Below are 24,955 nucleotides of genomic sequence, written 5' to 3'. Positions count from 1 at the left end.
ATTCATCTCAGATCCACACATTCAGCGATTATCGTGCCACAGGAAGCAACAGAGGAGCATCCCTTTCTCTCGTTTTCTCTGGCTCTGCCATGTGTCTTTTTTAAAAAAACAAAAAAAAAAAACACAAAAAAAAAAACTTTTAGATAAGGAAAAGAATATGGTGGTGTGCTGACTGAAGAACAACTGACCTTTCAAAACTAAAAATTATAGATTTGTTACATTTTAAGAATAAACACTGTTATCTTCCATAGATCAAACATGACAAGCTACTGCAACAGGCTTTTTTTAGTCACAGGTTAATATTTAGTCATATTTGCATTTTACGTGCTAGCCCCAATGTTATACCAGTACTATTTATGTGCAGCCACGAGAATGTTGTAGAGAAATATGAGTACCCTTAAGAATAGTTATAGTTTATATATTCTTTGAACATGCAGCATTTTTTTTCTGCAAACATGGTGCAAGCTTTTATCTATGCTTTTAACAGGATTCACCATGCATCATGGCATAGGCAACTTTTGCTGGGAAACCCTATATAGCAGGGCTCAGTTTTTTAAGTGGCGAGTGGATCTTCCGATTCACTCACTCATTCACCCATTCTTTCATTCACTTACTCACTCAGAGTGCTCTAAGAACATTTGCATTCGGTTTTACCAGTTTTACCACTTCTTCACATTCTTTGTCATGTAATACTCAGAAATGGTAGTTTAGACACAGATATTTGATCAGTGATTGATTGTTTCAGATGAACCTTTAGGCACTCTATTCAATTAACAGCTTATTTATTTTAATGGACAATTCCATATTCATGTTTTGTGTGTGTGTCTGAACCATTTGTCGCAGACCTCGTCTCCCACCTCGTCCAATGAGAACTCTCCGGTAAGCCCTCCAGATGAGCAGGGCCAGGGGGACTGCCCACCCCAGCTGGAGGAGGAGGAGCCTGCTTTTCCCCACACAGACCTGGCCAAGCTGGATGACATGATCAACAGGTACAGTTATTCAGCATCTGGTCCTGTTTACTTTTGCTCCAGTGTCAATATAAAGCAGTGCAATTGCATATGGTGTTCTCTATACCTGCAGACCCCGCTGGGTTGTTCCAGTTTTGCCAAAGGGTGAATTAGAAGTTCTTCTTGAAGCTGCTATAGATCTTTGTAAAAAAGGTAAAACGGAGTAGCATGTAATTGTTTTATATATTACAAATGCTTTTATGGTATGAAACATCTTAAATCTGCTCATTTGGTGTAGCCGGGGTTTTAGTGCGGCTGAATAATTTGTTTAACTCTCTTGATATGAATAACATAATATGGCATGGCTAAAAATGAAGCTCATCAGAGGTCATTATTTATTTATATATATATATATATATATATATATATATATATATATATATATATATATATATATATATATATATATATATATATATTTATTTATTTTTTATTTTTTTTACACGCGCGCACACGTGTTATTTTCCGGCTTGTTATAAATGACATGACTTATACCTGGAATGCAAAAATGAATCGTTGTTCACCCGTATACTTATTCCTGGCCTAGATTGTTTGTGTGTGTGCGCTTTATTTTTGGGCAGTCTGAACAATTGTTTTCATTTTAACTTTTATGCACATGCCTTACAGCATCTGCAAATGTCAGCCCTTGATATTTTTATTTATTTTATTTTTTTCCTCCCCTTTTGATTTCTCTCCCAAGGACTTGATGTCAAGTGTGAAGCCTGCCAGAGGTTCTTCCGTGATGGTTTGACAATATCCTTCACGAAAATCCTGACTGACGAGGCTGTGAGTGGCTGGAAATTCGAGATCCATGTGAGTTATGCAACATGCAGCCCAGATTCTGTTGTTAGCTCTCCACTACCATATCCTGTAACTAATATTTTGTTTTCATTCCTCATTTTTAAGCAATGCAGATGATTTTATAATTAAGTTCTTTATTATCCAGCAGAGCTGTGGAATCAGTGTTATTTTCAGAGCTATAGTCTTGTTTGTCTGTTTCATTCAACCACCATGGCACTGATCAAAGGCCCCCTTTCATTAAAACGGGGGAAGATGTGCCAACAGTAGGAGATGGCTCTGACTCACCCTCCTCTTAAGAGGCTGCGGCTTCTTTTAGCTGCGCACAATTGACTAAATTAAGATGAGCATTCCACACGGTAGTGCCAGTCTTGTTCGTTAAGGAAGTTATTATATCTACCACAGCATTTCTCTAACTTCACCTTGTTGCTCACTTTGTCCTTGTGCATTTTTCTGCCCTGCAGAGGTGCATAATCAATAACACCCATCGTCTGGTAGAGTTGTGTGTGGCCAAACTCTCTCAGGACTGGTTCCCTCTTCTCGAGCTCTTGGCTATGGCCACCAACCCCCACTGTAAGTTTCATATTTACAATGGTACACGGCCTTCAGAGACAGTGCCTGCTGCGGGGCAGCTTGCAGACGACGAGCTCTTTGCCCGCCCACCTGACCCTCGCTCTCCAAAGGTAATTTTTGTTGTTGTTGTTGTTGTTGTTGTTGGCAAAAAGCTCCATACTAATTTCATATCTTAAACCTCCCCACCGGTGTGGATTTGTGTGTTCAACAAGGTTGCCTGTGTTTTCTACAGGGCTGGTTGGTGGATTTAATAAACAAGTTTGGCACATTAAACGGGTTTCAAATTCTGCATGATCGATTCATGAGCGGTCAAGCTCTGAATGTTCAGATCATCGCTGCACTCATAAAGTAAGGGAACTTCAACATCTTTGCCTGGTTGTGATGGAGTCATTTTGACTTAATGCTGATTCCTTTTTCTGTGTTTTTATGTTTGTTTTTGTGCAGGCCTTTTGGGCAGTGCTACGAGTTTCTCACTTTGCACACGGTGAAGAAGTACTTCCTTCCTATTATAGAAATGGTTCCCCAGTTTCTAGAAAATCTCACAGATGAGGAGTTAAAAAAAGAAGCCAAGAATGAAGCCAAAAATGATGCTCTGTCTATGATAATCAAATCATTAAAGAACCTGGCTTCACGAGTACCTGGCCAAGAGGAAACGGTGAAGAACATGGAAATTTTTAGGTTAAAAATGATTCTTAGGTGAGAGATTAAGAATTGTCATTCAGCCAATTCTGAATTTTGAAGCTAACATTGTAGCAATTAAAAATTTATTACATTTTCTCCACAGGTTATTACAAATTTCTTCTTTTAATGGCAAAATGAATGCACTAAATGAAGTAAATAAGGTGATATCGAGTGTCTCTTACTACACACACCGTCATGGCAACCCAGAGGAGCCAGAGTGGCTCACAGCTGAGCGCATGGCAGTAAGTTGTGCTTATAGTCTCATTAGAAATAAAACATTACCAGTCATGCTCAGAGGTCATAGTAATTGAATGCTTACAAACTGAACACATTAGTCATAACAACAAAAGAGTTGGCAACCACATTTGTTGTATGCTGCTTGTTTGGTCTGGGTCAAATGTTGGAAAATTACCAGCCCACCTTAACAGATGCACTCAACCTTGAATATGGTCTTTGTCAGGGCTATAAGTTGAACACAAGCTTTTGTCCTCTAGGAGTGGATTCAGCAGAACAACATTCTGTCCATTGTACTGCGGGACAGCCTTCATCAGCCACAATATGTGGAGAAACTAGAGAAGATCCTGCGCTTTGTCATCAAGGAGAAGGCCCTTACACTTCAGGACCTGGACAACATCTGGGCTGCCCAGGTACAGAAACACATTGCTCTCTGCTGCTCTCAGTGGAATGTAACACGATTATATAACTCATTTATAGTAGAAAATTGCTGTTATCAAACAGTGATTGTATCACGTTAAATTGTCCAAAAAACCTGTCTTATAGAATTAATGCTTAGTAACTTCCCTTAAACTGAGTTTATTTTATTTGTTCAAAGCATATGTGTGTGTGGGTTTTTTTTTTTCTTCCTTCCCCCCTCTCATCTCTAGGCTGGAAAGCATGAAGCAATTGTTAAGAACGTTCATGATCTCCTTGCAAAGTTGGCATGGGACTTTTCACCTGAACAGTTGGACCATCTCTTCGACTGTTTTAAAGTTAGTTTTGTTTTGTTTTTTTACATGGTGGTACTGTGATGAACCAATAAAAATCAGAATCAAAATATTTAAGCGTAGTTATTAGGAAAATGAAAAATGAGGGGGCATAAAGACCTGAAAATATTCATGACCTAAAAACAAATCTTGGCTTAATCAATAAAAGTATAACATTTCTGAAGTGCAATTATATGGTAAAAGGAATGACCAAGCCTAATTTGCTTTACATTCCCTGATATGTCTTCATCATGTTAATGCAATTTGAGTTGCCTTATGGATCTGTAAAGGGTAGTCTAATGAGTTCAGCTATTGTTTCAGTTCTGACTCCAAAGGTTTCTGAATGGTTTACAGGAAAGTTGGACTAATGCAAGTAAAAAACAACGGGAAAAGTTGCTGGAGCTGATTCGCAGGCTGGCAGAGGACGATAAGGATGGCGTGATGGCTCACAAGGTGCTCAATCTGCTGTGGAACTTGGCCCACAGTGACGATGTACCAGTGGACATCATGGATCAGGCCCTCAGTGCTCATATCAAGATCCTGGACTATAGCTGCTCCCAGGTAGTGTCAGGGCAGTGGCTCTAATTAGGATCCTGCACTAGGATTTCTGTAACCAGTTTGAATTTCTCTTGTACAAAAAATTCTACAAATAGTGTTTGATCAAACAAGTGTTGTTTTTTTTGTTTGTTTTTTTTTCTTTCTTTCTTTAGGACAGAGACACACAGAAAATCCAGTGGATAGATCGCTTCATTGAAGAGTTGCGATCTAATGATAAATGGGTAATTCCTGCACTGAAGCAAATTCGAGAGATCTGCAGTCTGTTTGGAGAGGCTCCTCAAAATCTCAGGTAAACATACCATGGTATTGTTTGTTTTTAGGAATACTTTAACAAGGCATCCATCTTTGTCTTTAATGTCAGTGAAAACCAGAGGCGCATTCAGGCAAATGTGTGTTACCGGCTGCAGAATATTCAGATGTAGTTCTGGGTCATTTTTAATGCTCCTATTCTTGAACAATTTGATAAATCATACAGTGGTCCAATGAGACGCTTTTAAAGGTATTTCAATTTCAATAAATGTAAAGCAATGTAAAAGTAGCAAATACATCGTGCACATGCTGTTGTTTTTCAGAAAGAAAATACCTATTAACTTAAAGGGCTTAGGGTAAGTGTAAAGCTAATTTGGGATATAATATTTGATTATCAACTTTGCTGAACTATGTACTGAGATTCGCTGTAAATCTGTGAGCCAGTTTTTCAGATTACGACTAATCATAAACTAAACCTTTTGGCTGAGTATCACCCCAGACTTAATCTAAATCTAATCTGGGTCTGAAAAACTGGCTGTATTAAAAACAGCTTCAGAATCAGCTTCAGCATATCTCTGTTGGGCTCCTAATCTAATTACCAGTTGCTGGTCATGATAGGTAGTATTTGGGTTCAGAGTGAGACACTCATGTGTTATGCTTGCTCACGCCTCAAGGGCTGGTTTCTTCCCCAGCCTCATATGGGGAAATGCAGATTCCTGATTTAAACTTGCCTTTCAAAATGGAGGGGGAGGGGAATGACCAAAGAGCAACTAATTGGTTTTACACAACTCGCTGTTTTCTCCTTCTTTGATTGTAGTCAAACACAGAGGAGTCCACATGTTTTTTATCGGCATGACCTTATAAACCAACTACAGCACAATCATGCACTGGTCACTCTAGTGGCTGAGAACCTGTCAGCATACATGGAGAACATGAGGCAGTTCTCCAAAGGTTGGTTATCTTGGACAGTTAAAGGCTTCATAGGTTACAATGAAACACGATTCAAGTGTGTGCAGTTTTGGTCATATTCCATGGCTGATGTGCACCTATGGGTTTTAGCAGAGCACACAGACTTCGACCCACAGACGGTCAGGCCTGGAAGCAGATACAGTCACGTGCAGGAAGTTCAGGAACGTCTCAACTTTTTGAGGTATGAGGCCAAAAAGAATAGTCTTACTATAATTTTTGATTCCTAAACATAAAGAGGCATTTATATTTTAAAGGCATACTTTTCCCCAGGCACGAATTTGTTGGTTCAGTATTTTTGTTTATACAAACAAACCAGTTCTTCTTGACATGGCAAAGAACGTTTGCTCAAGGTGCAGTGGCTTAAAACCATTTCCAGAACCTTTCCAGTGTCTGTTATGCTGAAGACATGGCATTCACTTTTTTTCTGCTATGGGTTCTGCTGCCAGGTTCCTGCTGAAGGATGGGCAGCTGTGGCTGTGTGCTCCTCAGGCCAAGCAGATCTGGAAGTGTCTGGCGGAGAATGCCGTGTTCCTGTGTGATCGGGAGGCCTGCTTCAAATGGTACTCCAAGCTGATGGGGGACGAGCCGGACCTTGACCCCGACATCAACAAGGACTTCTTCGAGAACAACGTGCTGCAGTTGGACCCATCGCTGCTGACGGAGAATGGCATGAAGTGCTTCGAGCGATTCTTTAAGGCAGTCAACTGCAGGGAGGGCAAGCTGGTGGCCAAGCGGCGGGTGTACATGATGGACGACCTGGAGCTGATTGGTCTGGATTACCTGTGGAGGGTGGGTACTCAGCGTGTGGAGTCTTAAGAATCAAAAATGCAAAAGCCTGGCTACATGCACATTAGCGTGTGCTTTGCAGGCCAGCTTTATCAAACCATAGAATGTTCATGTTTAGGAAAAGGAAGAGAGTTAACGAGGCCCAGGGTCTGAACTGAGTTATGCAGGATCTCGTAGGTGATCTCGTACAAGATTAATGCCACTATAGCACTGCTTCAAGTCTGGGGGTTTCGGTGTTTCCACCAATGATTGATTATAGTGGTGACCAGATGATTACATGAAATCACTGTCATAAGGAGCTCTGAATTCCAGTAGATGTGTAAGTATAGGTCCTGCCAATCCAGTAACAGTGAGTCATCACTTCTGTTACCTTAGCAACCGAATGGCAATCTATATCCATTTAAGATCAACACGTATTTAGTAGTTTACAAAGAGGGCATGACCTAGTTAGCTAATAGTCTCTGGTCTTTTTTATATTGCAGAGAAAGCAATACATTTATAATGATTTGTTCCTGGATTTAACTTGAGCACATAATTACTAATTAGCTGTTTGAGTGTCTTTAGATTAGCACATTTGTCCCTGAGCTGCCTTTAAATCATTGTTGTCATACAGTATTATGGTGTATTAAGGCTGTATGACTATATATTTTTGTATGCTGGGCTGTTTGAAATGGTCTGATGTGTCTGAAGAGTATTCAGCTGGCAGAGCAGCCCTGTCTGTCCATCTTGGGCAGTGTGTCTGAAGTTTACTATTGCTCAGCTGCTAGACGGCTCCTTGCTGTCCATCTTTACACCCTTAAGGCTAGATTAAGATATTCTCAGAGCAGGCTGTGGGGAAGCCCCTAATAGGCATCAGTTTTGTTTTTCTTAGGTTGTGATCCAAGGAAGTGATGACATTGCTAGTCGAGCGATTGACTTGCTTAAAGAGATTTACACAAACCTTGGACCAAAATTACAAGCCAATCAGGTATAACCTCTCACCACTGACAGTGTTTTGTTTCATGAAGTTGTATATATGTCTGATAACAAGCTAAACATCACTAATATTGGATTGCAGGTAGAGATCCATGAGGATTTTATCCAGTCTTGCTTTGACCGGCTGAAAGCCTCCTACGACACGCTATGTGTGCTGGATGGGGATAAAGACAGCATTAACTGTGCCAGGCAGGAGGCCATCCGCATGGTGAGGGTTCTGACTGTGCTCAGGGAGTACATCACCGAGTGTGACAGTGACTACCATGAGGAGAGGACCATCCTGCCCATGTCCAGGTCTCCCACACATGCCTCCATCGTGGGAGAAATTTGGGGTGCATTGACCAGCTCATGACAACATTTTCACTGCCCTGTTTTTTTTTGTTTTTTTTTGTTTTTTTTTTCCCCTGCAGAGCATTTCGGGGGAAGCACATCACCCTGATTGTGCGTTTCCCCAACCAAGGGCGACAGGTGGATGACCTGGACATCTGGTCCCACACCAACGACACGATCGGCTCTGTTCGACGCTGTATTCTCAATCGAATAAAAGCTAACAGTGCGCACACGAAGATTGAGCTCTTTATTGGCGGCGACATAATCGACCCTGCCGATGACAGGAAGTTGATTGGGCAGCTTAATCTTAAAGACAAAACAGTAAGAACTTCCTCCCCCACACATGATGCTTTCTGGTTTATGGAGTTGGCACTGTAAAGCAACACACAGCTGAAGTGCCAAGACGTTAATGAGAAGCACAATGGTCCTCCTTTTCTTTTCCTGATTTACGTGACATCTTTCATTTCTTCCTCAGCTCATTACAGCCAAGCTTACCCAGGTCAGCGCCAACATGCCTTCAAGCCCAGACAGCTCCTCAGACTCTTCCACAGGCTCCCCAGGCAACCATGGCAACCACTATAGTGATGGGCCAAACCCTGAAGTGGAAAGCTGTCTTCCTGGAGTGGTGAGCACCATGGCTTTCTCTCAATCATAGTCAGGCAATATGCTTTGGGCGCTAGTGGCGTCAACACAGTTGCTTGTTCGCTTTTTAAATCTATGATTATTTTGGGCATGGTCTTGAACAGCCGTTTTGGCCAAGAAGCAAGAAATCATAAGTGGTCTGTTCATGTTGAGCAGTTGAGATTAATTCTAATGTAGTGTTTGTTATTCTTTTCCACATTCTTTGTTTTTTGCAGATAATGTCACTGCATTTGCGCTACATCTCTTTCTTGTGGCAAGTAGCAGATCTGGGCTGTAACCTCAACATGCCACTCCTGCGAGACGGCGCACGGGTCCTTATGAAGCTCATGCCTCCTGGTGCCCAATTCCTTCCTGCATGCACACACAACTGTTGTCTGCACCTGATTGTTTCCTCTGTTCATTCCATCATCCTGTTGTTGACCTCCAGATAACACTACCGTGGAAAACCTGCGAGCTATCTGCCTGGATCATGCCAAGCTGGGAGAAACCAGCCTCAGCCCGACCCTCGACTCGCGCTTCTTTGGTCCTTCACCTTCCCAAGTGCTGTACTTGATCGAGGTTCGTCTGGTGTGGCTTTTCTCAAAGAAGCTCAGAAATGAACGAGATCCGAAGTGTTCTGTCTACCCGGGTTAAAGAAAAAAACGGTAGTAATTAAAAAAATATATTTTATGTAGATAACGTCAGGGTTGAAATGCAAATGCGGTTTTGTCTCCCCCCTGATGCCAGGTGGTCTACGCCTTGCTGATGCCGGCTAGTGGCACACTGGGGGAGGATGCCAGTGACTTCCAGTACAACTTCTTGAAGAGTGGTGGCCTGCCACTGGTCTTGAGCATGCTCACCCGAAATAATTTCCTCCCAAATGCTGACATGGAGACGCGGCGTGGAGCCTATCTGAACGCACTAAAAATAGCCAAGCTTTTGCTGACCGCGGTGGGCTTTGGTCACGTGAAGTCTGTGGCAGAGGCCTGTCAGCCTGTAGCGGAAGGGTCCATCCCTGTGTCCCCCGTAAGTTCCTACACCTCCCCCCCCCAACACGTACGTGTCACCTCAGCTGTGTGTTCTGTATTTTTCTTCCAGTGTTATCTTTAAAAACACCTTGCTTTATCTCTTACAAAATAGTTGCTATGGTTGTGTAGCCCGAGGCAAAAGAGAGAAGGGGAATATGTAGTGAAGTGTTGCAGCTGATCATGTCAGGAGCAGTTCTGAGGAACCACCTGGGAGCGTGACCTTTCCCTAGAATTTTCCCAGGGACATTGGCAGCATCCTGACAGTCTTTACGCAGCAAATGTCAAGGGTATATGGTGTCCTGACAGGAAGTGTACTTAAATTACAGACAGTCTTTTACTTCTTAAATATTCACTCCTTCGTTCTAATGATCACGTATCTGGAGAAAAGACAAAACAATTAATTTCAGCCTGTGTGAATACTCTGCAACAGGGAGTTCTCATTATGGGGGACACATCTTGGATGATATTTAAAAATATGCATTTGTACCAACATTTGTTCGTACTCAGTTAAGTGTTTGTGATTCAACCTCTAAGTCAAATGTGTAGTCAAGAAAATATTTAATTTTTTCATGGTTTATAGTCTCAGCAAAAAGTCAATTCTCAAGTAGTGTGCCATATTTAGAACTGCCGACCTTTTTTTTATACTCCTTAAAATTCCTCCGCAAATTGACCTTTCATGGAAGAGATGAAAGCGGCATCTTTGCATCATCTCTTCAAAACCCATTAACCTAATGGTGTGGGCTCTGTGCCGTTCTCTTGTACTCACTCACTCACAGATAAACCAGGCCACTCATGACCAGGCGCTGGTGCTCCAGAGTGCCCTGCAGAACATCCCCAACCCCACAGCTGAGTGCATGCTCCGCAACGTGGCCATCCGCCTTGCCCAGCAGATCTCTGATGAGGTACGGCTTTCAGGTTTGCCACACTTGGCAGTTGGTGTTGTACTGTGAGAACCGGAGAGTGAATGTTAGTAGGTATTATTTTTGGACTCGGGGAAAAATGTATATTTGTAATGGGATATAAGAGTGACAGACAAAGATGACCTAGAATTCAGGTAAGATTTGCTTTTGAAGACTTTCAAGCTGTTGGGTACATCTAACTAGATATTTTCTAAACCATTTTCAGTTCTAAGCTATCCAAAATATACAATTATTTGTATAACACTGGACAACAAAATTTGAACATTTTCATCCCAAACTACACTAGGTGGACCTTTTTATACTATGTTTATGCTGAATTCAAACACATTTTAAGTGTGTACTTGTGTACATACTTGTAAAATGTACAGTGTATGAATTTGTCTATATTTGACCTGCTGGACACTGAAGAGGGATGTTTGAGTAGTCTGGCAACAGACGGGCTCCAATTTCCTCGGTACCACTTTTCCATGCTATACATGGACACAAAAAAGCTATGGGTGGTGATAAAATTCTGAAAACCTATTTAGATTCGGTGACAAAAATGCATAATGAATCAAGTCAAAATCACCGTTGACCAATGTAATCAGAGTAAACTGGCATTAGAAGCTGCTGTTGAGATGCAGGCTTTTATTAAATTACATTTGTATATAGTAATATTTGCATTTCTGTTTCCCACGCAGAGCTTTTTCCAGGCATCTAAGTACATCCCAGACATCTGTGTCATCAGAGCCGTCCAGAAGATCGTCTGGGCCTCTGGCTGTGGGACTATTCAGCTTGTCTTTAGTTCCAATGAGGAGATCAGCAAGATCTACGAGAAGGTGCCACACTTGTGTACTTGGAGGAATATGACAGACCTTATTTTTGTTTTTTTATTTATTTATTTCTCTCTTTGTCTGGTGTACAATTTCTGTCAAGTGTACAGTGTTGCGTTCATATGTGCTTTAATTAGAAATCCAAGTTTCCATACAGAGGCTAATCTGTGATGTTCTCAGTAAATGTTAATTTTATAAAACTACTTAATGTGGATTAAATATACAATATATTTTAGTATGTACTGTGAATATATATTCAGAGTGTCTTACAGTTTGTGTTCACTCTTTGCATTCTCATTTCCCTTAGACTAATGCAGGAAATGAGCCAGATGCAGAGGACGAGCAGGTGTGCTGTGAGGCTTTGGAGGTCATGACCCTGTGTTTCGCCCTCACCCCCACTGCACTCGATGCACTTAGCAAAGAGAAGGCCTGGCAGACGTTCATCATTGACCTGCTGCTGCACTGCCAGAGCAAGTGAGTGGGATGCATTCAGCCAGCCAGCCTACCTACCGCAGGGCCACTCCAGTGTGATCAATGCAGTAACTGCTGTCATGGGAACTTGGTCTTTAAGTCGCTCTTTTACGCCTAGGTCTGTTCGTCAAATGGCCCAAGAACAGTTTTTTCTCATGGCCACGAGGTGTTGTATGGGACACAGGCCACTCCTGTTCTTCATCACCCTCCTCTTCACAGTTTTAGGTGTAAGTGTTGAGCATGATTTATAGTGCTGTATGGTTTGTTTTATTTTTTGTCTTTCTGAGAAATAATTGATGAAAATAACAGGCTGCTGGGAAGCCATTCTTTTTGCTGATCAGAAGTTATCCCTGTTTGTTCCAGAGCACTGCAAAAGAGCGAGCCAAGCACGCGGGGCATTACTTCACCCTCTTGAGGCACTTGCTCAACTATGCATATAACAGCAACATCAACCTCCCCAATGCAGAAGTTCTTCTCAACAATGAGATTGATTGGTTGAAAAGAGTTAAGGTACAGTGACTTTCACTGGTTCTTATGCAGTTTTTCAATTTCGCTCAACTATATTGTAATGCATTTTTTTTCCCATCAGGACGAGGTAAAGAGAACTGGGGAAACCGGGATGGAAGAAACCATTTTGGAGGGCCATATTGGCGTCACAAAAGAGCTGCTGGCTTTCCAGACCCCAGAAAAGAAGTACTATATAGGTTGTGAGAAGGGAGGAGCCAACCTTATCAAAGTAAGCCATTTAATCAATTTTCCCCTTATCTTTTAGTACTTCATTCTCAGGTTGTGCTCCTGAATCTGCTATGTTTAATTGAACTGTAGCTACCCAATACAACACGGAGAACACGTCAATTAATTAAGTGGGTTTTTTTTTTGTTTGTTTGTTTGTTTGTTTTTTCTCTTCCCTTAACTGCTTGGTTACCATCCTGTTCTTTCTCCTCTCTGTGCAGGAGCTGATAGATGACTTTCTCTTCCCGGCCTCTAACGTGTACCTGCAGTACGTAAAGAGTGGGGAGTTCCCTCCTGAGCAGGCCATACCTGTCTGCAGCAGCCCTGCCACCATCACGGCCGGCTTTGAGCTCCTGGTCGCACTTGCTGTCGGATGTGTGCGCAATCTCAAACAGATTGTTGACACACTAACTGACATGTACTACTCAGGTAAGGACATTTTTTTTCTGCTTATTACAGAGCCAAATTTTGTTTAAAAATAAAAGGATATAGAGGTGTTGTGCTTAATGATAGTCGAGTTATAGCTTTATCAGAGCTCCTACACTAGTTTTCTTGGTAGTTAGACTTGTCAGCCTTGTTCTGCTTCCCTCCCTTTCTTTTTATAAGTGGGTAATCTCTCTCAGGTTGCGAGGCACTTACAGAATGGGAGTATTTACCACCAGTGGGCCCAAGGCCCAATAAGGGCTTTGTGGGACTGAAGAACGCAGGGGCCACCTGCTACATGAACTCAGTGATCCAGCAGCTGTACATGATCCCACCCATCCGAAACGGCATCCTTGCTATCGAGGGCACGGGCAGCGACGTGGACGACGACATGTCTGGGGATGAGAAGCAAGATAATGAGGTACAGGCTGAAGTTCTCTATGGTTTGTATTGGAAGCCACTGGTTGGTTTTGTAATCACTCATGGTAGCTCTTCTGGGAGTTTTTGATGCTCACTGACCTAGTAGAAATGTGCTTGGTGGAATGAGTGTTGATTTTAACTGATTTAATTTGTAATGAAAACCCTTGTGCTGGCTTGAAAGCACATCAGTCTTCTATGGCACATTCACATCAAATAAAGCATTCCAAAAATCTGCTTTCTTAGTTCACCATTTTTAAGATTTATTTCACATTTTAATGTAAGGGTTTTCCTGTAGCACAAAAAAAAGTATTTGGTTACTGTTTGCTTACTTTCATTCCCTTTCGTTGCTGAAAATAACTCTCTACACTAAATGAAACTTAAAACTATTGCCTGATGATGATGATGATGATCATCCTTTCTCAGTATCATGTGACTGACAAACTAGCCATCTCTAGGACATTGTGCCATGTTGGCACTGCCTGGAGCTGAGGGCATATGTGCCAAATCTGTTAAGCCCATGTTACTCTGTGAAAGCCTGTCTTCCACTTCTTTCCCTGAGATGTTATGCAAGCACTGTTGTTTTTGCAGAGCAATGTAGACCCTCGGGATGAGGTGTTCAGCTATCACCATCAGTTTGATGACAAGCCATCGCTTAATAAGTCAGAGGACAGGAAGGAGTACAACATCGGCGTTCTACGTCACCTTCAGGTGATTTTTGGGCACCTTGCTTCTTCCAGACTGCAGTACTATGTTCCGAGAGGCTTCTGGAAACAGTTCAGGTAAACATGCCTTTCTTTGTTGTGAAGTTGAGTAGCTGTTGCTTTATGTTGCACCAAGAACCATTCCCAGTAGTGCCTGGCCACTTCAAATAGCCAAATATTTGTCTAGCATTCAAAACGATGAAAGCTTCGATTTGTCGCTCTCTTTGTGCAGATTATGGGGTGAGCCGGTGAATCTGAGAGAACAGCACGATGCCCTGGAGTTCTTCAATTCGCTTGTAGATAGTTTAGATGAGGCGTTGAAAGCTCTGGGCCATCCTGCCATGCTCAGCAAAGTTCTGGGAGGTTCCTTTGCTGACCAGAAAATCTGTCAGGGGTGTCCTCACAGGTAAGCCTATGCAGCTATTACAATGGAAAGGTTCTTTAGGTAGGCAAAGTTTCTGGTTTTGATGGGGTGGTTCTTCTTTTTTTTAATATTCATCTATTTCTAGATATGAATGTGAGGAATCCTTCACAACACTGAATGTAGATATCAGAAACCACCAGAATCTACTCGACTCCATGGAACAGTATGTAAAGGGAGACTTGCTAGAGGGTGCTAATGCCTATCACTGTGAAAAATGCAACAAGAAGGTACTTACCACATGGAGGGTTAATTCTGTGACGTGACTGGAATGTGTTGGTTGGTGTAGGGTTAGATTAAACGTGTGCTGTAATTAATTTACTGCAGGTGGACACAGTAAAGCGTTTGCTCATTAAGAAACTGCCTCCAGTCCTGGCCATCCAGTTGAAGCGATTCGATTACGACTGGGAGAGGGAGTGCGCCATTAAGTTCAATGACTACTTTGAATTTCCCCGGGAGCTGGACATGGAGCCCTATACAGTAGCAGGTGTAGCCAAGCTGGAGGGCTCAGACGTTCACCCGGAGAATCAGGTACTGCCTCATACAACGTAATAACTGTGGACTTGTGGCCCACATGCCTTATTCTTCTGATCTTCCATCTAGTTGCCTTTAAGCCTTTTCTGGGTGCTATACCGTCTGCTGGTTGTGATGACATTTTGGCCGTGTGTGGGGGGGGGGGGGGGATGGGGCAGTTACTGGTTTGATGATGCACAGTGTAAAACCCAGAGATCATACCATTTCAAATTTTAGTAACCGCAGTAAATGGTATATCTGTGGCAGTTTGCTGGCTTTTGAAAATTATACCAGAAAGAAGTGCTGGCACTTGTGGCATCTTGGTTTTGATTAGGTTGTTTTTAATATAGTAAAAATATTTCAATGCGTTTTAAAGATTTTCATTATATATTTTTTGTTTTTGAAGTCTCTCACTTTCACTCCGCTCCTCGACATCTTCCAGCAGGTGATCCAGCAGAATGAGCTGTCGGAGGTGGAGGTGTCCTGCAGCTCTCGCTACAGGCTGGTGGGGGTGCTGGTGCACTCGGGCCAGGCCAGCGGGGGTCACTACTACTCCTACATCATCCAGCGGAACGGCGGCAGCTCCAGCAGCGAGGGCGAGCGCAACCGCTGGTACAAGTTTGACGACGGCGACGTCACCGAGTGTAAGATGGATGACGATGAGGAGATGAAGAACCAGTGCTTCGGCGGCGAGTACATGGGCGAGGTGTTTGACCACATGATGAAGCGCATGTCGTACCGGCGGCAGAAGCGCTGGTGGAACGCCTACATCCTGTTCTACGAGCGCATGGACTCACCGGACAGGGACAATGAGCTGGTGAAGTGCATCTCAGAGCTGGCGGTGAGCAGCAAGCCGCACCAGGTCAAGATGCCGTCGGCTATCGAGTGCAGCGTGCGCAAGCAGAACGTGCAGTTCATGCACAGCCGCATGCAGTACAGCCTGGAGTACTTCCAGTTCATCAAGAAGCTCCTGACCTGCAACAGCGTCTACCTGAGCCCACCGCCAGGTAATGGAACTGGGTGCAAACCTGTGGCTGTTTGTCTACAAATAAATATTGGTAGGTGTGAGGTGCTTTGATTTAATGTGGGGCTTTGAGTCAATTATTCCAGGATTATATTGGTGCTTCATGGTAGCCTTCAAGCAGGTATATGATTTTTGATATTTATTGAGAGAAGTATCCTAATTATTTATTTTAGAAGTATCCTAATTTAAATCACGCTTTTTTGAGGCACTGCAGTTTTATTATGGCTGCTGACATCTGAAGGGTTTCCAAATCTGTAAGAGGCTGTTTACCCCAGATTAATTATTTATCAGTTGTACAAAGTAGTGTTAGGAATATTAGACATCTTATGAGCATGACATAACCAATTTAGGTACAAGTATGACCGCTTTGGTTGTATGTTTTGAGTGTGTTTCCATAGTTTCTACCATCATGGTTCTAAGATGACAGAGACCTAATTAGATACAATGCGAATTAAATCATTCTTTTTCTTTCTTATGACTTGAATTTTAACGAGGACACATTTCGGGTGAAGTTTAATTGCCCATCATTAAATTGCCTGCATCTTTAAAGGCATGCATATGGATGAGTGACTTGAATTTAAGAAAGCAATTTTTGTTTTCTCTTGATTATTTATGGTTTAATTAGGCCAAGACCATCTTTTGCCAGAAGCAGAAGAAATGGCTATGATTAGCATTCAGCTCGCTGCTCGCTTCCTCTTCAGCACTGGATTCCACACCAAGAAAGTAGTCCGTGGTCCTGCTAGTGATTGGTACCTACCTGTGCCCTTAAATACGCTGGTGTAGTTTTGATCAATAATCATCATTTATTATTAATAATAGGATTTGGCTTTTGATTTCCTTTACACATAATCACATTAAATCTCCTCCTAGGTATGATGCCCTTTGCGTCCTGCTCCGACATAGCAAGAATGTACGCTGCTGGTTTGCACAAAATGCCCTGTTTGCCTACGCAAACCGCTTCTCGGAGTACCTACTCGAGTGCCCCAGTGCTGAGGTCCGAGGTGCATTCTCCAAACTCATAGTATTTATTGCACATTTCTCCTTGCAAGATGGACCCTATCCGTCACCAGTTGCCTCGCCAGGACCGTCCAGTCAGGTGAGCTCTTCGGCTCTGTAGTGGGAGCTAGTGTTGTCACAACACCAAAATTGTTTCAGTACTGATGCCAGGTAAACATGCTCAAATATTATTGTGCGTTATATCAAACCTGGACAATAATAATTCCAATCAAAACACAAACTTCTTTTAGTACAATGAGAGCAATAAAAATAATCTCAAACTGTTCAGTTTCTTCTAACCTATCCTTAAATCTTTTTTCCTCCATCAAGAAAACTATTGTGAACTCAGTCATTGAACTTAACTAGATTATGATTATAAATTTCATAGTAGAGGGTCTAATTAATTTGAGAGATACGATACCTAGATAACATTTTCCAAAGAATAAAAGCTACAGTGTATGAAGCATTAGCCAAATCTCTGTATATAAAATCAGTATATAGAGATGCCCATGTGCATTATTTTGTTTTTGCTGTGTACAGCTGATGTGATGCTTGCTAGCCTGCCCTGGGGAGGTCGCCCCTCCCCTGTATTGTTTATTGATTGCACATTGTATCAATTACATTTCATTATCTGTGTTCTTTAAGTACATCGTATGAAATCTTTGGTGGTATTCTTGCAATTTTGAGCATGGTTTGGACTTTTATCCACTTTTTATAAGCTTTGGATTTTCTCCGTGTTTTGTTAGCCCTGTGTGCTTAGTAATTTGATATTAAACCCACTTTTGGATTCTCCTGCCTCTTCTGGGCATAACAGAAGAGTGAACTGGTGAACTATCACCTATTGGACTTTGAATTCAGGAAAATATCTCCATATTCCGCTTCATGCTCCCTCTTTGTCAGTGACCTCAGGTCCCCTATCCCCATTCTCTGTAGAGTAGTTCAGGTGTTATAGAAGCTGCTGCCATCTCTTCAAGTCTAGTCTCTGAATGAAAGTGGTACGCGTGCTCTACACGCTTGCTGTGGCTCATATTACAAACTTATTCAGGGTTGTTTCCCACGTCACATACACCACTAACAATGTCAGCATCGTGATTAAAGAGGCAGATTCAAATAGCGATTCACATAATAAAAGTATTGTTTTTCCAAAGTGCTGGTATAGTATAATTTTCAAAACCCTAGTACCGTGGTACTTTTTCAGTACATGTATACCGTGCAACACTAGTGGGAGCTTCAAGTTCATATGTTAATTTTCTTGTTTTTTTCCCTCTTTCTGTCTCCGAAAGTTCATGTGTTTCTCTTGGCTTTTGTTCTAGGGCTGTGATAATCTGAGCCTAAGTGACCACTTGTTCCGTGCTGTGCTCAACCTGTTACGGAGAGAGGTGTCTGAGCATGGCCGCCACCTTCAGCAATACTTCAACCTCTTCGTCATGTATGCTAACCTAGGTGAGCAGTCTGCACCCGCTTTCAAGAGAGTCACTCAACCAGAAAAGTCCCAGAGTAGGATCTGACCTGCAAGGCTGTCGTTGTCAGACAAAAATGAAAAGCAATGGCAATGATCAAATAGTGTGTGTGTGGTAGTTTTTTTGGGGGGAGGGGTTTGTGTCTGTCCGTCCAAACAAGTTCCTTATTATAAATTTAGGTACATGAACAAAATTCATGACATGAAATTCAGACTAGCGTGAGTTCATCGAGCACAGCTGACCACATGATGTAGCAGTACTTCCTGTGACCTGGTCTCTCTGTCCTCCATCCTTCACTGCAGGCTTGGCTGAGAAGACGCAACTGTTGAAACTTGGCGTGCCAGCCACCTTCATGCTAGTGGCTCTGGACGAGGGCCCAGGCCCACCCATTAAGTACCAGTATGCTGAGCTGGGGAAGTTGTATACGGTAGTGTCTCAGTTAGTGCGCTGCTGCGATGTCGCGTCCCGCATGCAGTCTTCAATCAACGGTGAGGCTCTTCTGCTCGCTCCCTCCATCACCTTGTCATGCGTTCTGTGCTTTGGGCTGTAATCGCATGAATGTGCCTTCCAGTTTCAATCCACATTGCCCCATGATGAGTCCCATCCTTGCTCAGTGGCACGTGACTGACAAAGCAGCCATCTCCAGGCGCTTCTGCCTCGTTGGCACTGCCTGGAGCTGAGGGCATATGGACAACGATCATTCTCACTGCATAGACCGAACTCCCCCTGGCCTGCATGTAATGTAAGAGTGCACGGTCATCCCTCATTCTAAATCAGCATCTTTTGTGTCCTCCATCCCGCTTAGGTAACCCTCCACTTTCGAACCCATACGGCGATCCCAGCCTGACCCAGTCCATCATGCCACTGCAGCAGTTGGTGGCTGAGATCCTGTTTGTGCGCACCAGCTACGTGAAGAAGATCATCGAGGACTGCAGCAGCTCTGAGGAGACCATCAAACTGCTACGCTTCTGCTGCTGGGAGAACCCCCAATTCTCCTCCACCGTGCTCAGTGAGCTGCTGTGGCAGGTATGGGACATCACGTTTACCTTCAGATAAGATCCACAATTTTTTCTGGAACATTGCCACTTTTGATGTTTGGCTTTTTCTTGACACCATTTTGGCTTGTTTTTTTTTTTTTTTAAAACAACATACATTTTCACAAAGAAGCTTTACAGATGTTTGGGTCCAGATCCCTAATAAGCGAGCTACTGGAGATGGTGGAAAGGAAAATTCCCTGGAATGGACTCGAGAGAAGCCATCCTCTTTGGGAGGCCCAGCTAATAAACAGTCCATGCTTTATTGCATTATATATAGTCCATGTAGGCAGTTCGATAAGAGATGTGGGAGTCTCAGCTAGTCTGGTGGGCCTTTTCTGCATCCATTGGAACTGTACTCCAGAGACATGGCTCTTTTTTTTTTTTTCTTTTTTTTTTTTTTTTTCTTTTTTTTTTTTTAATTGTGAATTTCAATTATTGTTTCTGATTTTTCTAAAAAGGTTGCATATTCCTACACATATGAGCTCAGGCCTTATCTGGACCTGCTGCTGCAGATCTTGCTCATTGAGGACTCCTGGCAGACGCACAGGTCAGCCCAAGCTTGCCATACTAGCAGACTGCAAAACACCACTTCCTGAATGACACGTAGTGTCTCTGACATTTCCTTTATGGTCCATCAGGATCCATAATGTACTGAAGGGAATCCCAGATGACCGTGATGGATTATTTGACACCATCCAGCGCTCTAAAAACCACTACCAGAAGAGGGCGTACCAGTGCATCAAATGCATGGTGGCTCTGTTCAGTAATTGTTCAGTGGCTTATCAGATTCTACAGGTACATATGACTCCATGTACTATCATTCCTATGGTGGGAGTTGGTTTATTGTTTTTATTTATGATCGTATCTGTAATCATACCCTCATAACCATGTCTACCTGATGCTTGTGCTCATAGAGTAACGGGGACCTAAAGAGGAAGTGGACGTGGGCCGTGGAATGGCTCGGTGATGAGCTGGAGCGCCGGCCCTACACCGGGAATGCCCAGTACACCTACAACAACTGGTCACCTCCTGTCCAGAGTAATGAGACCTCCAACGGATACTTCCTTGAGCGTTCCCACAGTGCGCGCATGACCTTGGCCAAGGCCTGTGAGCTGTGCCCGGAGGAGGTAGGGGAAATGCATCACTGCTCTCATGCCCCCCCCCCCCCCCCCCCCCCCCAGGTCTCTAGCATGCTGCGTGTAGACTAAATGTAAACACAACAGACTTATCATTGACTGTTTGCAAATAAGGAGCTTGCAAACATTCAGAAAATGGAAACATGTTTAACCCATGTTTTATTTTCAACAGCTTGTAGTTGCAGTGTTTTGTCTCTCTAATTTAACTTGTACATATTAAAAAAATTTTCAAGGAGTAATTACCCTTCTGTAGATTTAGCGCATTAACACAAACCAATTCAAATCTGGATTGAAGTATTTAGGTAGCATGCTATGTGGCAGATAAACAGCACATATATAAAAATTCAAACGTTTTTTGGATGTTAACTGTGGACCTAACAGGGTCTGTTTATTTAAATCACATTTGCCTTTTGTTTGATTTTTAACATTAAGTGAAATTTTGATGGCAAATTACAAGTGGTGCATATAACTATAGATAGGGCTTTGAGTTTTCGACAATTTAATTTTCAGATATTTATTTTCCAAGTCAAAATGTAAATGTTTTACTGTTGGCATTTATACAAATTCATACTATTTACACATTTTCATTCTTTTTTTCCATTGTTGTATAAAAGCTTTGTCTCTTTATTTTGCTAAGTTAAGTAAAATTAGACCTGCTCAGGTTAACTTAATCAATGGCCAGTTGACATTGTTGCGTATTTCCAACCATAGATAAATCCAAACTTGCATCGTTTGACACCTGTAATATACAGTATGCATTATTAATTGCCATTTCAAACCAGTGTCACTTAACGAAGCACGAGGTGGTGTCTGAAGAGGACGCAGGCCGGAAACCGTCCTCGCCACAGCAGCTTTTGCCAAGGGAAGTGGCAGGCGAGCAGCAGCACACTGTAAGACTCGTATGCCCCAGGCACTCTGGTGCCATCTACGTAACCTTCTTGGTCTTCACAGGGCACGATGTAGCCAAATCCATCACCCCCCCCCCCTCCCCCCTTCAAACCAACCAGCCCCCCAAAAAAACAACCCCCCCCCCCCCTGAAAATCTCTGAATAACTGTTCTCTCTTGTCCTCATCTCAATGTGCTTTTGGACTCAAACTGTTCGTGTCATACACAAAGTGATCGAAAACTCTAAGCCTTGGCTATAGTGTACAGATTACTTTTTCTGTTTTGTTTTTTGAATCTGTGAAGTGTTTTGAGTACTTTTTTTGTTGAAGTTTTTCTGGAAGTAGTATTCTGTCTAATCAAAAGAATAAATCTCACTCAGATTGGCTTCAGAATAAATGATATAAGCATTAGCCTAGCTTCTCAGTGAGATGTTGCAAGCCATTTTTCATGGCAAGGCTAAAGTCCTGATGTAATCATGCCTTACATGATTCCTTTTGCATGCAAGAGAAGGCCCTGCTTGTTAAGTTCTATATGGATTGAAACTTTCTGTTGTTTTAAAATATTACTCTCAATTTTATTGTCCAGCAGAGTTACTGTGTTATATATTTGTCTGTCTTCCATTAAGTTCCATTTGTTATTTGTTGTCAACTTGATTATATGTAAAGTGTTTTAATAGCCCTAGGCTGTCTCTTGGGAATATAGTATTTTAATAATCAAGCCAAGATCACTCATCTAACTACTAAATCAAATGTAAGCAGTGCTGTTCAGGTGTAATATATCAAAATTCTGCTTTGTCAGTATCCTGTTGTTGTCCACATAAACATTTGCTATTAATGAGTTAAATGGACTTGAAGATATGTTGGGTTTTTTGTCTTCTTATTTGACTGCTCAAATGTGCAAGCCTCTGAGTTTCACTTGAGATGAGACTGATGAGTGCCTGGTCTTCTTTCAGGAGCCAGATGATCAAGAGGCCCCTGATGATCAGGACTCTTCTCCACCTGAGGATACCTCTCTGTACCCCCACTCTCCAGGGACCCAATATCAGCAGGTAACATGGAGGCTATGTGATTTACAGTCCTGTGCATAGACATTATAGCAGTGGCCACAGGTAAAGTTATCCTGTGATGGTCTTTGCCTGTTCCAGCAGAACAACCTCCCGCACGGTCAACCATACACGGGTCCAGCGGCCCAGCACATGAACAATCCCCAGCGTGCAGGCCCACGAGCACAAGAGAACTGGGAGCCCCCTGAAGAGGTGCTTCCCGCCCAGCCGAAAGACTAGCACAGCGCTTTCATCCTGTCCTCCACGCGAGCGCTCTGTCGAGCTGTTCGATCGAAGAGCGAGGCCAGGCCCCACCATGCAGCGTCACTCCAGAACCTGTGTCTCCAGAAACCTCCGCTCCCATGTCCTTCTAATCTTGGAGTGGAGTACTCACTGTCTGCCCTGCAGTATTAACACCTGCCTGCAGTGGGCCGTGGTGGGTGTTCTAATAAGCCAGGCCTGAAGCACTTGTCTCATTTGACAGCGGTGTACATATTCTGTTGTTTTGACTGTCTCCAACCAGCAGTACAACATGCTGTTTGGACACTTGCAGATTTCTGAAAAATTTAATTCAAAACTACAAAAACACAGAGGAGAGAGAAGGAAAGAGAGGGAGGGAGGGAAAAAAAGTTTTATCACCTGTCCACAGTTGTGAGGATTGGTCTGCCTTTCGGTCATGCCATATGCCATTTTGGTCATATGGCTCTCGATCATTTTATCCACGCCATCTCTGACTTAATCTAACCCCTCTCTGGCGCTAGAGACGGCTGCGGTGTAGGCATGAGGGAGTGGTTGGGTGATTGTGATGCTAGGTTGATGTGAAAAATGGTTATGCAACATTTTGTTCTGGAAATTTTCATTGCCTTTCTTCTGTTCTGGTATTAATTCAGTCATTCGAAAGCTCTAGTTGATGTGCTGTAACATTTTAGCATGGCTTCACACCGGACTAGTGTAGCCAAAGGGAAAGCTCCGTGATCATAACAGCTGTAGCCTTTAATCCATAGCTCTTTTGACATGACACTTCTTTTTTTTTTTTTTTTTTTTTTTTTTCCCCCCCTTCTCCATTTCTCCACTGTCGTTTCTTGAATCAATGTAAGAAATGGGTGGCTTCTCGATTGCACATGCGTATCCTCAGACCTAACATTTGGCACTCAGTTCTTGGTGGGAATAAATAGTTAGTTTTTGATTTATAGGAATTTTAGAAAGAGAACGTATATGCAACAATTTGCTATGCCAGGATGCCTGGAGCATTAGTGGACTGTACTCAATTTGCTTGTTTGTCTTTCCTTGGTTGAACCTTGCATTAGACAAACTAAAAACGATTGCCATTGGCCACTAAAGTCGACAGACTACAGATGCTGAATGTTCACATTTGATTATTCTACTTGAACACAGGCTGCATCTGGGGACTCTTCATTGGAGCAGAATGGACTTAAAAAGCAGGCTTGTACCGTAAAATAACTGCTGGTTAGTCATGTGGCAACTTAAGCTAGGTAAAGTAATATTCTCTAGGAGTAAAGGTAAACATCAGTAAATACTGTATTTAATTGGTAACTTGAATGCTTCTGTTCATTTTTTTTGTCTAAAAATACCAAATACTCCTGCAAATGAAACTATTCTGCCCACCATATATTTAAATATTTTGCTGTTTTATTTTATAGAATTTATTTTGTTGTATTTCACTGAAAAGAAAAAAATAGAATTTGATTTAAGAGGAACATTTTTGTCCTTGTGTTATTTTTAAAGATATTGACTGTACAGAGTTCTTCACCGTTTTTTTTTTTTTTTTTTTGGTTTGTTTGTTTTTGGGGTTTTTTGCCGACTTGTTTTGGCCATGGTGTGACGTTGAATTCTGGAGCCACAGTCGCAATGTTAACTTTCACTTTGTGAGGTTTTTTGTGCACAGAAATATTACAGACAGCATTGCGCCCTTCAAGAATAAAGATAAACTGAATCTTGAAAGTGTCTGGTGGTTTGAGTCTACACTTTAAAACCCAAATGTAGTTGCTTCAGACAACCCACCACTACACACCTTACTGGCTCCCAGTAAACCTGTACCATGTAGTTTTTAATAGCTTGGTTCAGGTGTGGAGGGAGATGCAGACCAGCTCGTGGGTCTGAATTAACTAGTTGATGTTCTTTAAAAGGAAAAATGTCATCCTCAGGCCAAGGAAATACCTTTTCAAAACAATTTGCCACAACCAATTTCACTTGGGTTTAATAAAATGGCTCAGGATTAGGAGCAGTGAATGACTGCTAGTTTTTAACTTTTTAAAAGCTTGTTTCATTATATATGACAAACCAATTTTCTGATTTCTGGCCTGGCAGTAGGAATTTCACTTTCCCTTTATATAACTTGCTGAGTTTTCTGGTGATGGATTACTGAAAGCCTTGGACTAAAAT

General features: G+C 42.3%; 1 protein-coding gene across 14 annotated transcripts in view; it reads left to right on the top strand.

Annotated features, from left to right (window-relative positions):
* Nucleotides 1–24,514, top strand: part of usp9 (ubiquitin specific peptidase 9) — a 28,741-nt gene extending 4,227 nt beyond the window's left edge. The window contains exons 3-48 of one of the 14 annotated variants that reach the window (XM_027033194.3): nt 844–989; nt 1,081–1,160; nt 1,708–1,820; nt 2,270–2,488; nt 2,611–2,726; nt 2,823–3,074; nt 3,163–3,301; nt 3,554–3,706; nt 3,944–4,048; nt 4,397–4,603; nt 4,753–4,889; nt 5,173–5,205; nt 5,667–5,800; nt 5,912–5,999; nt 6,265–6,607; nt 7,476–7,571; nt 7,662–7,873; nt 7,990–8,230; nt 8,385–8,534; nt 8,767–8,887; nt 8,979–9,109; nt 9,278–9,556; nt 10,335–10,460; nt 11,159–11,296; nt 11,598–11,764; nt 11,880–11,988; nt 12,125–12,271; nt 12,351–12,497; nt 12,715–12,922; nt 13,117–13,337; nt 13,925–14,115; nt 14,270–14,443; nt 14,547–14,688; nt 14,786–14,989; nt 15,414–15,978; nt 16,621–16,744; nt 16,866–17,091; nt 18,305–18,434; nt 18,754–18,939; nt 19,257–19,477; nt 19,947–20,035; nt 20,127–20,283; nt 20,403–20,615; nt 21,407–21,514; nt 22,463–22,558; nt 22,655–24,514. In XM_027033194.3, the coding sequence (XP_026888995.2) occupies nt 844–989; nt 1,081–1,160; nt 1,708–1,820; nt 2,270–2,488; nt 2,611–2,726; nt 2,823–3,074; nt 3,163–3,301; nt 3,554–3,706; nt 3,944–4,048; nt 4,397–4,603; nt 4,753–4,889; nt 5,173–5,205; nt 5,667–5,800; nt 5,912–5,999; nt 6,265–6,607; nt 7,476–7,571; nt 7,662–7,873; nt 7,990–8,230; nt 8,385–8,534; nt 8,767–8,887; nt 8,979–9,109; nt 9,278–9,556; nt 10,335–10,460; nt 11,159–11,296; nt 11,598–11,764; nt 11,880–11,988; nt 12,125–12,271; nt 12,351–12,497; nt 12,715–12,922; nt 13,117–13,337; nt 13,925–14,115; nt 14,270–14,443; nt 14,547–14,688; nt 14,786–14,989; nt 15,414–15,978; nt 16,621–16,744; nt 16,866–17,091; nt 18,305–18,434; nt 18,754–18,939; nt 19,257–19,477; nt 19,947–20,035; nt 20,127–20,283; nt 20,403–20,615; nt 21,407–21,514; nt 22,463–22,558; nt 22,655–22,792 (7,722 nt within the window). In that variant the 3' untranslated portion in view covers nt 22,793–24,514. Of the gene's footprint in view, nt 1–843; nt 990–1,080; nt 1,161–1,707; nt 1,821–2,269; nt 2,489–2,610; nt 2,727–2,822; nt 3,075–3,162; nt 3,302–3,553; nt 3,707–3,943; nt 4,049–4,396; nt 4,604–4,752; nt 4,890–5,172; nt 5,206–5,666; nt 5,801–5,908; nt 6,000–6,264; nt 6,608–7,475; nt 7,572–7,661; nt 7,874–7,989; nt 8,231–8,384; nt 8,535–8,766; nt 8,888–8,978; nt 9,110–9,277; nt 9,557–10,334; nt 10,461–11,158; nt 11,297–11,597; nt 11,765–11,879; nt 11,989–12,124; nt 12,272–12,350; nt 12,498–12,714; nt 12,923–13,116; nt 13,338–13,924; nt 14,116–14,269; nt 14,444–14,546; nt 14,689–14,785; nt 14,990–15,413; nt 15,979–16,620; nt 16,745–16,865; nt 17,092–18,304; nt 18,435–18,753; nt 18,940–19,256; nt 19,478–19,615; nt 19,878–19,946; nt 20,036–20,126; nt 20,284–20,402; nt 20,616–21,406; nt 21,515–22,462; nt 22,559–22,654 lie in introns of those variants that run through there. The other 13 variants (XM_027033178.3, XM_027033187.3, XM_027033169.3 and 10 more) reach the window with 13 other exon arrangements.
* Nucleotides 24,515–24,955: the final 441 nt, after the last annotated feature.

Source organism: Electrophorus electricus, chromosome 9 (assembly GCF_041902795.1).
Source record: "Electrophorus electricus isolate QZ-2024a chromosome 9, ASM4190279v1, whole genome shotgun sequence".
Taxonomy (NCBI): domain Eukaryota; kingdom Metazoa; phylum Chordata; class Actinopteri; order Gymnotiformes; family Gymnotidae; genus Electrophorus; species Electrophorus electricus.
This window is presented reverse-complemented; position numbering and strand designations above follow the sequence as displayed.